General features: G+C 38.7%; 1 protein-coding gene across 4 annotated transcripts in view; it reads left to right on the forward strand.

The window, feature by feature from the left end:
• Positions 1 to 16,368, forward strand: part of SPTLC2 (serine palmitoyltransferase long chain base subunit 2) — a 93,390-nt gene that overhangs the window by 14,748 nt on the left and 62,274 nt on the right. For 3 of the 4 annotated variants that reach the window (XM_033107794.1, XM_033107791.1, XM_033107792.1), the window contains one exon: positions 8,450 to 8,644. In XM_033107794.1, the coding sequence (XP_032963685.1) occupies positions 8,450 to 8,644 (195 nt within the window). Of the gene's footprint in view, positions 1 to 8,001; positions 8,068 to 8,449; positions 8,645 to 16,368 lie in introns of those variants that run through there. The other variant, XM_033107793.1, reaches the window with a different exon arrangement.

A 16,368-nucleotide genomic window follows, 5' to 3' on the forward strand; every position in this document is an offset into this window, starting at 1 on the left:
GGTCGCCAGATGGGAGGAGGTTTGGGGACCTGGGTGAAAAGGTGAAGGAATTAAGTATAAATTGGCAGTTATAAAATGGTCACAGGGATGTAAAGTAAGCATAGGGAATATAGTCAATACTGTTGTAATAACTGTTTTGTGTCAGATAAGTCCTAGACTTATCGAGGTGATCACTTCTTAAGGTATATGAATGTCTACTGACTGTTGTACACCTGAAACCAATATATGTTGTATGTCAACTATAATTGAAAAATAAATTAGAAAACAAAACATCTTCCTGTTGGAAAAAGATTAAGTTGTTCAAACAAGATAGAAATTATTTCTCTTTGTGAGAAATAATTGGAGGTAGTGCTAGGTAGGTAGGTTATGAAGCATCTTTGTTGTGCAGTCTTGTGGGGTTTTGTCTTCATTAGCATCTGAATCTTCAACTATCTATATTCCAGGCCACAGGCAGAGGCATCGAAAAGTGGAGGGAAAGCAATTTCTGTTTTAAAGGCTGTAATCTAGCCCTGGTACCCATTAGTTCTGTGCATCACTTCACTTCCTGTTGGCCAGAATTTCATACAACAGCTACTTCTAACTGCAAGAGAGACTGGGGAAATGTAGGCTGGAGCTGGGTAGCCACGTACCCAGCTAACACAGATTCTGTTACTGAAGGGGAGGTGGGAGCCGGTTAACGATCTCTGCCACAATGTGGTATCAGGTGCAGTTCCGACTAGAGTTATTTTTCCAAACAGTCAATTTTCCTAAAATTCTTGTATTAAATAATCTAATACTTCCTTTTTGATTTGTAATTTTTCTTACCATGAAAGGTAGTCTTGTTTAATGGCTATGACCATGTTCTCTGTACTTGGACGAACTTAACAAAGTAAGTCCTGGCTGAATTTGGACTTAGGGTCTTCTGTTGCCCTTTTTAAAAATATTAGTTCTGATTCTCTCCCCCATCTTCACGTATATTAATGAGAACCTGAGAAGAGGTTAGTTATGTTCCTCAATATAGGGAAGTACCTACCTATAACTTTGAACCAGGAATTCCTTTTCCTAGATAAGATAATAAACAAGGTTCCAAATGCACATCGACAAAGTTGGAAGCCATTTTTTAAAAATTTACTGAAGCCCTAAGAGTTTGCAGACTATAGGCTAATGTAAATATCCAGTTAAGTGTAGAAAAGAAATTCTAAGCGATTTTAACGTAGAACCTGTACCTGTTAGATTTTTCTTAGTTGATAACAGAAACTGACTCGAGCTAAACAAAAAGATGCAAGAATGATAGGTATGCAATAAAAAAAAAAAGGAGGGCCTGGGGAGGAATGGATGAACAACTAAGTCTCAGGAAGTCAGAAAGGCAAGAAATAGCACAGCAATTGGGACCTCAGTATCAGGAGTTTATGGACGTTTTCTCCAGGACGGTGGTCCAGTGCCCTTCACACTGTTTCCCCATTGACATTTTAGATTCTGATGAGAGGGGTCATTGGGTTCATTTTGGAATAGGTGCTTACCCTTGTGTCAGTCACTTATGATCCAAGAAATTTGGTCATACTCTACAGATATGACCACCAGGGACCCACCCCTACGGATCAGGATTCCCAGAGAAGGAAATTGATGTGTGCTGGTGTGCATTACAAAACCGGAGTGGAGTGTGTGGAGGCGTGGTGTCATAGGCCCAGGACACGGCGGAGGTGGAAGAGAGCTCAGATGAAGATGCAGGTCGCGGCAGAGCTGCACTGGTACTCACATCTCCCGACGATTACATCGTCTGTTATACCGTGATGCTTATCTAGAGCTAGGAAGGTGCTGTGGAGGCCATGTGGGTGGCCAGTGAGAGTGGTGACACCCGTGCAGAGCATCCCGGCGCAACATGCACAGGATGCCACCCACTGAAATGTGCCAGTGCACACACACTTTGAGGTTTTCAGTAGGAAAATAGTAGTGTCAAAATATAGATTTGTTGGGCGGCGGATGGCTCAGATGGTTAGAGCGCGAGCTCTCAACAACAGGGTTGCCGGTTCAATTCCCACATGGGATAGTGGGCTGCGCCCCCTGCAACTAAAGATTGAAAACAACTGAAGATTGAAAACGGCGACTGGACTTGGAGCTGAGCTGCGCCCTCCACAACTAGATTGAAGGACGACTTAGAGCTGATGGGCCCTGGAAAAACACACTGTTCCCCAATATTCCCCAATTAAAAAAATAATAATAATAAAATAAATTTTTTACAGGTAGCTTTGTAATCATTTTTCATTCCATTCCATAGGAGATACTGTTTTAAAATTAAAATTTATTGGGGGTGACAATTGTTAGTAAAGTTACATAAATTTCAGGTGTACAGTTCTGTAATACATTATCTATATATCACATTGTGTGTTCACCACCCAGAGTCAGTTCTCCTTCCATCACCATAGATCTCCTTTACCCTCATCTACCACCCCCTCCTCCCTTACCTTCTGATAACCACTAAACTATTGTTTTTGTCTATGAGTTTTTGTTTCTTCATTTGTTTGTCTTGTTCTTTTGTTGTTTTCAGTTTTATGTACCACATATCAGTGAAATCATATGGTTCTCTGCTTTTTCTGTCTGACTTATTTCACTTAGCATTATACTCTCAAGATCCATCTATGTTGCCGCAAATGGTACTATTTCATCTTTTCTTAGGGCAGAATAGTATTCCATTGTGTATATATACCACAACTTCTTTATGTATTCATCTATCAAAGGACACTTTGGTTTTTTGCATATCTTGGCCACCGTAAATAAAGCTGCAATAAACATTGGAGCACATACGTCTTTATGGATGAATGTTTTCAGATTTTTTTGAGTAGATACCCAGGAGAGGGATTGTTGGGTCATATGGTAATTCTATTCTTAATTTTTTGAGGAACCTCCACATTACCTTCCATAGCGGCTGCACCAATCTGCATTCCCGCCAACAGTATATGAGGGTTCCTTTTTCTCCACAGCCTCTGCAACATTTGTTATTATTTGTCTTGATGATAGCCATTCTAACTAGTGTGAAGGAGATACTTACTGACAAAAATTCGTGAGTGTATTCTATTTGCAAGAAAAAATGTGTACTCCCTGCTTTTCAGAATTTGCCTGCTGGAAATATAGGTTCAGAGCATGGAATAGCTGTGTAACAGGCACAAAGCTCCAAACTATTTTCTCTAGTATGTGTGGTATGCAGTAGGGAGAGGCTAGTACATTTCAGTAAAATTCCAAGAAAAGACCAATTCAGCAGAATTTCTTTTAAGGAACAACAGAATATGCCACTGGAAATGAATAGGGTTTATTTAACGGAAGAGGCAGAATAACAGTCCTTTGATTGCTGAAGAATAATGGGTGGTTCATATTGGACATCAATTTTTTTTTTAAATAATGTTCTAATCTATCCACTGAGTAGGCAGGTTCTGTGGTGATAGGGCAAGTTCTGTCATCCTGCTGTCACATTGAGCGGGAATGTGTTTATTTGCTTTAAAAAAAAAACCATGCTTCTGTGGTTTTGTATTCATATCAGAAATGTATGCTTCTGTTTCCCAGTAATTCCCCATTGTTGTATCATTACACACTTACTTTATGTCCTTTCATGGCATTGAAACCTCTGCTCAGGATCATTCCGTCCACGTCAGTTTACAGTGTAATCAAAACTTATCTCTTTTTCTTTTCTGAAACATTAGAGAGATAGAATGCAGCATATGAACCAGGACTTTTCTTTTGTTATAAAGGACATCACTAGTACAACTGGCAAAATCAAGTGTGTAAAATACGCTAGGTGTATAGCTCCGTGGGTTTTTTTTACCTGTGTGTATACTGTGTCTCCAGTACCTCTCTCAAACTGTAGAACATTTCCAGCCTCCTTAAAATTCCCTGGTGCCCCACAAGAAGGTCTTGAACTAAGGCACGACAATTCACTATTAGTTGTAGGTGGAAGTCAGCAAATAAGGTGGAGCCAAAGATGACTCCAAACTTGGGAGACTGGGCAGACTGGCTGGCGATGCTGCCACCCAGGGAGGAGGTGCAGGAGGAGGACCGGGTTTTGAGGGAGGAGTCAGGAGGGTGAGAGGAGTTCAGCTTTAGACTTGCTGAGTTTGGGATGTCTGAGTGGAGCTATGTAGGAGGCAGGTGGGAATGTGAATGTGGAGTTCTGGGAAATAAATTGGGGACTGAAATGTAGATTTGTGCGTACTCATCAGCTTGTCAAGTCTGTTTGAGATCTAACAAGTAGACGAGAATTCTCTAGAGGCTGTAGACATCTTGAGGTTATAATGAGAGGTGTATGTTGCTTTTATTAACTCTGTTTTGGTCTAAATAGTGAATAAAATCAGGAAATTTAGTTTAAACATTTTAAAAATAAAACGAGCCAATTCAATAATACATACACTTGGTTAAAAATGAAAAATAAATCGGTTCAAAGGGTTATAAGTAGGAAGTATGCTTCCTTCCCCCATTTCACTCCCCACTCCAGTTTTTTGTATCTCCTTCGAGACAACTTTAGTGCATATATGTTAAGTTTATGGTTTTATCTTTTGATTACCATTTTTGCTTTGGTTAGGAGTGCCTTTTCAGCTACCATGTTTCCCCGATAATAAGACCTAGCCGGACCATCAGCTCTAATGTGTCTTTTGGAGCAAAAATTAATAATAAAACCCGGTCTTATATTACATTATATTCTATAAGACCCAGTCTTATAGTAAAGTAAGACTGGGTCTTATATTAATTTTTGCTCCAAAAGACGCATTAGAGCTGATGGTCCGGCTAGATCTTAGTTTTGGGGAAACACGGTACTTATAAATATGGGTGTAGCCTACAGGCATGAGAATAAAGTGGCCTTCTAGTTTGATTTTTCTCACGTTCCTCTTGTCCTCTAAGGTGTTGTATGGTGATGTATTTATATAGTCTCGACTGAAAAAATTTTCTTCCTTTGCCTTTTTTTCTTATGTGTTTTCTTGAAAAATAATATTAATGTTCAAGCAAATACATCTTGGTATTCATTGGAGTTCTTAAATCTCCCCTTGATTTAATACTACTACTAACACAGTGTCACACTCTTGTTTGCTTAATGTGAACAGACCCGGAGGGAGTGATACGCTGTTTTTTTTCTTTTTTAAGATTTTATTGGGGAAGGGGAATAGGACTGTATTGGGGAACAGTGTGTATTTCCAGGACTTTTTTTTATTGGGGAACAATAGCATGTTTTTCCCAGGATTCATCAGCTCCATCCAAGTCAAGTTGTTGTCCTTTCAATCTTTGTTGTGGACATTGCAGCTCAGCTCCAGGTCCAGTTGCCATTCTTAGTTGCAGGGGACGCAGCCCACCATCCCTTGTGGGAGTTGAACTGGCAACCTTATGGTTGAGAGCAACCTCGAACCAACTGAGCCATCCGGGAACTCAGCGGCAGCTCAGCTCAAGGTGCCGTGTTCAATCTTAGTTGCAGGGGGTGCAGCCCACCATCCCTTGCAGGAGTCAAACCAGCACCTTGTGGTTGAGAGCCCGCACTCCAACCAACTGAGCCATCTGGCCACCCAGGAGCTGAGCGGCAGCTCACTGACTTCATTCTAGTTGTGGAGGGCGCAGCTCACTGGCCCATGTTGGAATCGAACTGGCAGCCCTGTTGCCCAGAGCTCGTGCTCTAACCAACTGAACCACCTGTCCACCCCCGCTGGTATTTTTCTTGATTGCCTGGTTGGCAGTGTAATTTTCAAGTTAGAATTAATGAAAGGCGTATTAAGAGCCCTACTGCATGGTGAATCCAGAATTTGAAATACACTCTGCAAATTTAGAGCCCATGTTTTGTGTAGAGTGAACTTGATTTTCAGTCCAGTTGAGACTAAAAGATGTCAGATCTGGGTTCTAGAAATGTCCTAATATTCATTGTGTAATCCCTGCAACTTAACTAACCCCTTCTATGAACGTGCTGTTGAAAGAACAAAGTGCATAGTGTGTGTTTTCATTCTTCAGCAAATGCTTACTGAGCTCCTATAAGGTGCCATTTTCTGTAATACTAATAGTTTCCTTTTATTAAGGAAACATTATTGAGTACTTACTATTTGTTAGCACTTAATAAATACTATCCTGAGTGCTAGATGTGCAATAATGAGCAAAATAAGCCTGGTGCTTTCCCTTATGGAGCATTATACATGGATAAGATGGTAATGCTATTATTTTTATTTGAATCATGTCAGGGAAAAAATTTAGCATCAGTACTTGAAGATCAAGTAATTTTGTTCTCTCTGAGTTCTAAGACTTTTTCAACCTGTCAGGTTTGCATGTCTGTTGGCCTGTCCATTCTGACCCTGCATGATCAGAGTGACTTGTGTTTTTCACCAGAGCACCACCCAACCAGTTCCATAAAGGACAGACCCAAAGGGCAGACTCAGCAGGCACCAGTGTCCCACTCAAGTGAAGCCTGCTCAAAACCCTAGGGGTCAGCCTCCAAAAAACAATTCCTCCACTGTAGTCACGACCAGTCAAGTCAGCCTGATGGTTAATCCCACCCACTGACATGCCAACAGCAATCAAGGCTCAACTATAGCAGGAGGGCACACACAACCCACACAAGGGACACCCATGGTGCACCCAACTCAGGTGACCAGAGAGACTGTGCTACTGGGTCCCACAGGACACCTACCACATAAGGCCACTCTGCAAAGACTAGGAGACATACCAGATCTGCCTAATACATGGGAGGCACCAAAATAAGGAGACAAACATGTCCCAAATGCAAGGACAAGGAACGACTCCAGAAAAAGATCCAAGCAAAATGGAGGCAAGCGATCTACCAGATACAGAGTTCAAAACCCTAGTTATAAGGATGCTCAATGAATTTAAGGGAAGATGAACTCAGTGGAAACTTACACAAAGAGAGAGAAACCATACAAAAGAACCAGTCAGAAATGAAGACTACAATAACTGAAATGAAGAATACATTGGATGGAATCGACAGATTATATGTAGCAGAAGAGTGATCGGTGTTTTAGACTGAGGCCACATTCCAAACATTCCTTCATAGTTGAATCTCAATTCCTTAAACTTCATTTAATTTTAAATGCTGCTGTGATAGAATCACATAGTATTTAAAAGCAAACTAATGGTTTTACTTCCTCCTTCCTAGACAGTCCAACCAACTGTATGCATTTGCTTGGTCCTGCTGGTTTGGGTGTATCTCAAATCCAGGTGGTTATCTTTTAAAGAGGTCCACCCACAGCATTCCTGACATACAAAATCTGCCACACATTTATTAGACTTAGGAGCTTTTAAAATTGCCTCACATTTTACTTTTATATTCAGTTGAGAGAAAAGAGGTTAAACCATTTCAAAGTTGAGAGTTGGGTACTGGTATTAATCATAGTGTTCTTATGGCAAAATATTTTTAGATACAGTTTTTTAAAGAGATGATCAGAATGTTATTTTTCTTGTGCTTTTTATTTTGTTTTGTCTGGCTTAATATTTATAATGCTAATTTTTAAATAATTTTCTATCTTCAGATATTGGCTCATTTCTAATTATTCTCTTCTAAACATTACAACCTTATTCCTGTATAAAAATTTAAATATTAAATATTGACACAGACTTCCACCCCTTTAGGGAAGTGATTGGTGAAGACCTAAGTCAGTTTTACAAATAATTTTCAATTCTTTGGGCCATCAAGTTGAATCAGCACCAGCAGATCCCATGTATCATGCCTATTTGAATGTCTGTCCTCTTTCTTTCTTTCTTTTTTTTTTTACAGTGAAAAATTGTTATATTTAGAACTAGCCAGCTGGACTCAGTTTAGATGATCCCAGTTTTGTTGGCAACATCCGAAGCATCATACCGTGTTTCCCCAAAAATAAGACCTAGCCGGACAATCAGCTCTGATGCATCTTTTGGAGCAAAATTAACATAAGACCTGGTCTTATTTTCAGGGAAACACGGTATGTAAGCATTTTACTTTTATGCATAATTTATTTGTGACCACTGACAAAAAAGGCTAGTATGCACCATGTGTTTTCACAGGAACCCAATGCTGATGTTTGGAATACTATGGCTGAGTGCCTTTATTCTAAAACTGAATTTACTTTCGATCCTTTATTTGTAAGCTAATATACTATTTTTCAGGATAATCTTTCTCTTTTGATTTGTATTTTTGTTTACTTTATTAGAACAAAGGAAATTGTGTATTCTCTAACTGTAGTATTTCAGAATCTATTTCATGAAATCAAATAACAATAGAAATCAGTTAGGCATTGTTCTTAGGCAGTTTCTCTCCCTCTGTATTTCTTTGTTTGCTCTCCATCTGAAGCATATATAACTTGTTTTTATTGAAAAAAATTATGCCCTGCTTAGATCATAATGGGTTTTTAAAAAACTATTAGAGAATTCTGAAGATACAATTTTACAAATCTGTGAGGACTTAGATTTTTAAGTAGAAATCTCTTACTGTGATTGAAATAAGCATTTTAAATCTCCCTTTCAGATTCATCATGTTACACAAAATGGAGGACTGTATAAAAGACCATTTAACGAAGCTTTTGAAGAAACACCAATGCTGGTTGCTGTGCTAACTTACGTGGGTTATGGTGTACTAACCCTCTTTGGATATCTTCGAGATTTCTTGAGGCATTGGAGAATTGAAAAGTGTCACCATGCAACAGAAAGAGAAGAACAGAAGGTAATTGTTAGACAATCTTTAATTGTGTAAATGGAAGCCTTTTATAGAAATCTTGGTATTTTCACTCATTTTTTTTCTTTAGATTTTTCAGTTCACATTAAAATAAAAATATTCCAGAAACAGTTAAATAAAAACATTCCACAAAGGAAGTTGAAAACAAGGTTAAAGGCATGAAGAAACTAAAGCATTTAACATGTTTTTAATTTAGTCATCGCAAGAACCTCTTCCTATTTTATAGTTAAGAAAGTTAAAATTCACAATTAATGTTAACGCAGATGCCTAGTTTCAGAGCTGGTGTGTGAACACATGTCTTTGAAGTGAAAAAACATTCTTTCTGTTCACAATACTATACCATATTCTAAGTTGTTTGTAGAGCCATCTGACAAGATTGTGTTCTTCAGAGCTCATGATGTGTTTTCCCATAGATACATTATGCATACATGTCTGGTTCGCAGATAAGTTCCTCTCCCTAAAGCAAAATGTGGCTGACCTACTCTGGTTATAGTAGAAAACGAGAGAGGTGATAATGCTCTCTAGGGAGAAGAACCTCATTCACTCCATTTTCCTCCCTGTACTCCTTTGCGCCTCTAGAGTTTTGTACAATATACATTTATTACCTATTCTCAAAAATAAAAAGTTCTTTATTTGAAAATGCCTGATTTTACAAAAAAAACAAACTTGTTTGTTCTTGGCGTGTGAAGTATGGACAGGTTGTCCTCCAGCTCAGGGAATAGACTAGATTAGAGAAGGGGATCAGAAGTTAGATTCTTTTTGTCCATCATACCTCTCACTTTTGTGGGGTATGAGAGGAGAAAGGCAGATATGGTGGCAGCAAGGTCACCACTGAGAGAGGAGCCAGTAAACACTGGAAATGGATTGTAGTCATATGGAGGGAAGGGGAAGAGGGCATCCAGAAACTTGGGAGAGGAAAGGACCTCACCAGCAACTAGGCGAAACCAACCAATATATGGATTAAAGATTCTGGCCCTGGGATAACTGAGGACCCAAGCATTCTTCTCTCTCATATGAACCATTCTGCACCCTTCCCAGCAGCGGCACAAGTTGGCCGTCTTACTGATTGTCCTGAAATGCCTACAAGTTAATTTCAGTAAGAAGGCATGTTTTTGAATACCTAATTCAAGCAAAGCGCTGCATTCAGAATCCGATCCAGTTGGCCGAACTAATTTTCATCAGTGAAAACCAGAATAAACTGAAAATTTCTTTGATTCTCCTACATCCCAAATAGACTTTTGGGCTAGCGAGCATACACAGCATGTTGATTTTCTTTTTTTTCTTTTTGTTTTTTTTTAAACATCCCTCAGGTCTGGTTTACTTACTGTAACTTAGAGCTCACTATACACTTACTGTGTTGTATGGTATTGCAATTATTTGCTTGCAGACCAATATCTTCCTGCTAGACTGAGTTGGTGGCAGTTATGACTGATGGGAGCTAAAGTTTTATTCACATATTCAAACTAGAAAATCTTTATCTTAGTGTCAATCCACTGTAGAGACCTAATAATTGACATGTAGAGGTGAGGGTGGGGGAAGTGCTGACTGATGTAGAGCGTGTTTCTGCCTCAGGAGATCGTGCAGACAAGGGCTGAGGAGTGTTCGGGAGAACCTGGAATGTGGGTGTATGAGAAACGGTGTTTTGAATGTTGAACTAAGAAGTTTGGTAGGCAGTGAGGAGTCCTGGGCAGTTTCGGAGCAGGAGAATGACCATAGAGTTTGCCCAGCTGTGCTCTGTCAAGTGTGACGAATGAATGAATGAATGAGAATAAATAAATAAGTAAATAAATGCTGAGGGTGCATCTGAATTACTTTGTGAATGAGGATAGTATCTTTGAAATTTGTTTCATGTTTCAGGGTAAATGCACTGTTTAAGTATTGGGGCTATCTACCTGTACTTTGTGACAGAATTGCAGCATAGATTTTATTTTCAGTTTCTAATTTTGTTGAGGAAAAATAAACACTTCAAATTTAGAGGCCTTTGTAGAGCTCTAATGCAGATGTAGAACAAAAAAATAAAGCAGTAGCATGGGGTTAATCAGGAAATAATTCTTGAAGGAGTAATAGGACGAAATATGTGGGACATTTGCCTCTACAGTTTGTTCGGAGGAGGACTATACTAATTGGTTCACATTTATTTCAATGGGATTTTCACAGTCAGTAACATTAGCAGTTAAAACGGATAAATTCTGCCATTTTCTTATAAAAATTCAGCTTTTAGAAGGAAAGGAGGAATCCTTCAGCGTTCGTGTAGGTCGTGTTTGTTTTCGGATGCTGCATTAGATGTAGTCAGGGGGACAGGCAAATTTTCAAGTGTTACACTGGGAAGAGGTGAGGGAAAGTGCTTGCTTGGGATCATAAAATGCAAATATAATGTAGCCACTTCCTCATTTCACTGAGTGAATGGTGTTCATAACCACCTCCTTATTTTCTTCCTGGTTGCATTACAAAGGAGAGCCCATTTTAACTGTTTATGCTAGTTCTGCTTGATATGTTGCTTTGGCTACAACTTTATTAACTCAATAAAGATGAGTTAACATGAGTTCGTTATTTTATGTATTTTATATACATTGCATAAAATTCTTGGAATTCTTTAGTGGTTTATCCTCTGATAGCACTGTAGTGCGGTTTTGGATGAGGATGTTGTTTTTCCCACTCTGTGGTTTCTTTTTTTTGTTATGTGAGATGAAGCTTGTAGTCCAGGAATGTGTGTGTGATAGGTGAAATGACAGCTTGAATTAATGAAAATGTTCTAATATTCAGATAAGAAATACCTAGAAATCTAAGGAGTGACTAACTTATGGTAGGTAGTTACCACACACTTACTAAACTCTAAACTAACATTTTTCCTCTACAGTTCCTGGTCAAATATTCAAAAATGGGAGGGATAGGCAAGTGGAAAGGGATGTTATATGTCCATATCCTGGTATTTTTAATTTTCAAGATACAAAAGAAGGAAATGGAGTAAAATAATAAGAGTTCTTGGAAGGATTTTATTTTTGGTCTCCTTAAAAAGTAGCTTACTAAGAATATTCTGATAATTGTCACTTTAGCATTATCTTTGGAAACTATTAATGTAGTATAGTTGCCTGATGTATCAAGCTGGGGAATATCAATTGGTTTGTCTTTTTTAGTTCTATGGATTTAAAAAGAACATTATTTTTCCATTGTTTTGTGGTTTGTGTGGAGCCCAGGCCAGTGGTCATCTATTTTTTTTTTTTTTTTTTGGAAAAGCTTTATTGAGATACAATGTACATACCATAAAGGTTACCTGCTTAAAATGTACAATCCAATGGTTTGTACAGAGGTGTGCAGACAGGACCATAATCTAATTTTTATAAAATTTTTATCATCTGAAAAAGAAACCCTGTACCCATTGGCAGTTGCTCCTGTCTCTCCATCCCCACCCTAAACAACCACTAATCTACTTTCTGTCTTTAGATATTTCATATAAATGGGAACATACAATGTGTGATCTTTTGTGTCTGGCTTCTTTCACTTGACATAATGTTTTTGAGATTCATTCATGTTGTGCATTTCAGTACGTCTGTCCTTTTTATTCCTGAATCATACTCCATTGTATAGAGCAGTCATCTATTTTTATTTACTCCAGGGATTTCTCACTGCTAAGAAGCTATATCCAAAATGAGCCCTTTCAAAGAATTTTGTAGCACATTATTACTACTTTACCTTTTTGCACTAGTGACATTACTAGCTTTGCAAGCTTCCTTGTTACCTCTTGGGCTTTTTTATTTGGAGCAACAGTGTAGCTTTTTTTTAGCAAGGCATTTTTGTCTTTTTCTTTTTAATTTTATTGGGAGACAGTGTTTCTCCAGGGCCCATCAGCTCCAAGTCGTTGTCCTTCAGTCTAGTTGTGGAGGGCGCAGCTCAGCTCGAAGTCCAGTCGCCGTTTTCAATCTTTAGTTTCAGGGGGTGCAGCCCACCATCCCATGCGGGAATTGAACCAGCAGTTTTGTTGTTGAGAGCTAATGCTTTAACCAACTGAGCCATCTGGCCCCTGACGTTTTCGTCTTTTGCATCTTTAGGCATCACTTTCTTTATTCAGGTTTTCATCGCATGCGGGAGTTTGGAACTGCTTTTTACTATTAACTGAGAATGTAAAATTTTAAAGAACTTGTGCCCTGTCTGATATCCTAAGTCATTCCAAGTTTAAATTGAATGCTATTGGGGTGTTAAACTGGTGAACTAATTTTAAAATGCGTATTAAAGTGAAAAAATAAAGTTAAAAATGATCCTTGAGTTCATGGATCCCTGAGACTATCCATAAGCTCAGCAGTTCTGAGGTCCCAGTTTAAGAAACCGTGTTGACGTTTCCTTAGATTTTAGGCTATATTTTGGTTTTATTTATGTTTTTCACTAAAGCATTTTAAAAATGCCACGATAACTATGGTAGTAAATAACTGAAAATGTAAAAAATTGATCTGTTTTACTTACATCTGGCCATGCAGGAGAGCTTGTTAGAGATAACACATGATGACTGGCCAGTGCTCTGCTTCTATTTAATACACAGCCCATTCTGACCATTGGATTCTGGTGGGTCAGTTTTGTAACAGTTTGTCCTTCTGTACGAGCTCATTCTCAGGAGCACAGACATGTTATTTCTCCCATCATAGAAAAAAGCATTTTTTCTCCTCTACTACTCCATTCATTCCTCCTTTTTGAGCAAAATCCCCTGACATAGCTGTTTCCAGTGTCTCACTTCCCACTCTACTGAACCCACTCCAGTCAGATTTTCCTCCCACCACTTCTCCTAAAATGGTCAGGGTCACCTGTGACACCTGTGTTGCAAAATCTTGCAGTCCTTTCTCGGTGTTTACCTTGTTTGGCCTACCTGCAGTATGTGACACCATTGATCTCTCCTGGAATCATTTTGTTCGCGTGGTTTCCAGGACATTATACTTGCCTGGTTTTTCGTCTGCCTTTCTGGCTGTTCTCTCTCATTCTCTCTTACTGGATCCTCCTCATCTGCCCAACTTCTAAATGGTGTGGATGTGGCATCTGTACTCTCTCCCTTGGTGATTTCATCCATTGTCATGGCTTTCAGTACCTTCTGTATGCTGATAACTTCCAAATTTCTATGTGCCGTTGACTAACTCATTGTACTCTAGATCTGTACATCTAGTTACCCGCTTGAGCACTCCACGTAGGCATCTCAAACTTTCCACGTGTAAAAGTGACCTGAGATCCCCTCCCGACCCGCTAGCCATCTTCTCCATCTCCATGAAGGACAGTTCTCTTTTGCCAGTTGCTTAGGCTAAAAACGTTGGAGTTATCAATGATTCTTCTTTTGTGTCACACACCATATGTAGCCCATCAGCAAATCCAGATTCAACCACTTCATATTAACCTCCATTGTCAGCCACACATCGTCTCCTGCCGCTTAGCCCCTCGCTCATCTACTCCAGCTGCACGGCCTCCGCAGTTCCTGAACCTCCAAGGTCTCTCCTGCCTCACTGCAGGAGAGTGCTTCCTCCAGCTAGTACTAATGGTAGTTCTCTCACTTCCTTTTCCTTCTTTATTCTCCCTTGGCCCCCCAGCGAGATTTTAGCCTGACTCCAGAATTTTACATCCCCCTTCCTTGTTTGGTTTGTTTCCATTAACATTTTGCACTATCTAACATACCTTATGTTTTATACATTTTGCGTTTAGTATTGATTGTTATCTTTTTGTTTATTACTGAGTACCCAGTGCCTAGAAAAGTACTTGGCACATATTCGGCATTCAGTAAATGTTTAAGATATGAATGGTATTGTGAGTGGTGGTAATAATAACAATGAAAAGTTTTGAGTCTTTTGAAGTAGTCAGGTGTGTGTGTGTGAATAAATACGTACATACAAACACGTAGATGACTGCGTTTTAGATCTAGGGAAAACAAGTGTCTTTAATCTTGAAATCTCATCATATGCCTTCATGGACAGCTAGAATCAGCAAGGAAGTGGCTTCCTGTCTATAGCATTAAAAACAGAACAGGACAAACAGTATGACTTATGAACAGCAGGAAAGCTCTTAATTAATCATAGTTCGAAGATTTTAAAGTCTAATAACCTTTCACGGATATTTCACCTAATTTCCTTCATTAAATGGAGGTGAAGACAGCATTGTTGGTTTATAAAATAAATACTCCTAGCTGTAGAATGCTTTTTAACCATAGGATGACTATTTTCAACACTTCTTAAGCTGGGAGTTATTTGGGATTTTAAAATTCTCTTAGTTTAAGTTTTGAAACAATTTTGTCATGTTTCAGCCATTTCTCTATATATCTTATAAGGTTGTATCCTTCTCTAGCAAACATATTGCCAAAATACAATTTCAAAACACTGGACTTTCTTTCACTAGCCTGCCTTTGGTATGCAGTATTATGTTTATCATCACCAAATGTCTTGAAGTATTTCAGCAGTGCTGTAGTAACCTACAAACAGCATTTGTGTGTTTTTTTAAAAAAAGTTTCAGATATGTAGCCTTCAGTTCCGGTGGCTGAGTTCTGAGACCCCCAGATCTTCTCCAGGTAGATAAGTATCAGTGCCATCAGACAGGTAGGTTTCCTGGTCATCAGATGTCAGGTTAAGTAAATTGGGGTATGCCTACTTGAGTTAGGCAGCTCAACAGACTGTGTCGCATAAAACTTTCAGAATAAATTGTATGTCATGGAAAATATTTTTTCTTCTGTATAGAAAGTATGAGATTTATTTAATTAGAACACACTTATTTTTTAACCTTTTTGTTGGATACATATATAAGCAATATACACATGTATAACACACATCTGGAAAGGTTAATAAAAGGTAAATGTGGATATAATGAGTGCTTATTTAAGTAAGCAGCCATGAAACTACCACCTGAAAAGTAGCATGTTACCATCACCACAGAAACCACTCCCCCCATGACCCCTTCTCAGTCATACCTTCTCCCTGTCCCCTGAGGTGACCATTGTCCTGACTTTTCCTCATGGTTTTATCACCTGTATATGTATCTGTAGACAACAAAATTTAGTTAAGCCTGTTTTTGAACTTTATCTAAATGGATTTATGTTACATGTATACTGTGTTTCCCCCGAAAATAAGACCTAACCGGAAAATAAGCCCTAGCGTGATTTTTCAGGATGACATCCCCTGAACAAAAGCCCTAATGCATCTTTTGGAGCAAAAATTAACATATGTAAGACCCGGTCTTATTTTCGGGGAAACACAGTATATGTGTTGTGCCTTACTTTGTTTACCCATCGTGGGATTCAGCTGTGTTGTGTACGTCTACTTCATTTGTCTGCATTGTGTGTACCTCATTGTAAGAGTATACCACAATTTATTTATCTTCTCTAATAGCGATTGACATTGAGTTTTTCCCCAGTTCTTGCCAGTGATAATAAAAGCTGCTGTAAACATTCTGATAAGGTTTCCTGGGCGTGTATACAGGAATTTCTCCAGGCTTAGAATTATTGAGTCATGGAGTATTCATGTCTTTAGTTTCACAAGATAGTGCCAAACTATTTCCCGAAGTGATTGTACTATTTTATACACCTACAAGCTGTGTTGGAGGATTCTTATTGTTCCACATCTTTACCTACACTTACTATTGTCAAACTTTAAAATTTTTGCTAATCCAATTGTATGTATGACCAGTACCTCATTGTGATTTGAGTTTGCATTTCTGTTTCCCTGTGAAGCTCAACACGTTTTCAGATGCTAAAGATCATT

Source organism: Rhinolophus ferrumequinum, chromosome 6 (assembly GCF_004115265.2).
Source record: "Rhinolophus ferrumequinum isolate MPI-CBG mRhiFer1 chromosome 6, mRhiFer1_v1.p, whole genome shotgun sequence".
NCBI lineage: Eukaryota > Metazoa > Chordata > Mammalia > Chiroptera > Rhinolophidae > Rhinolophus > Rhinolophus ferrumequinum.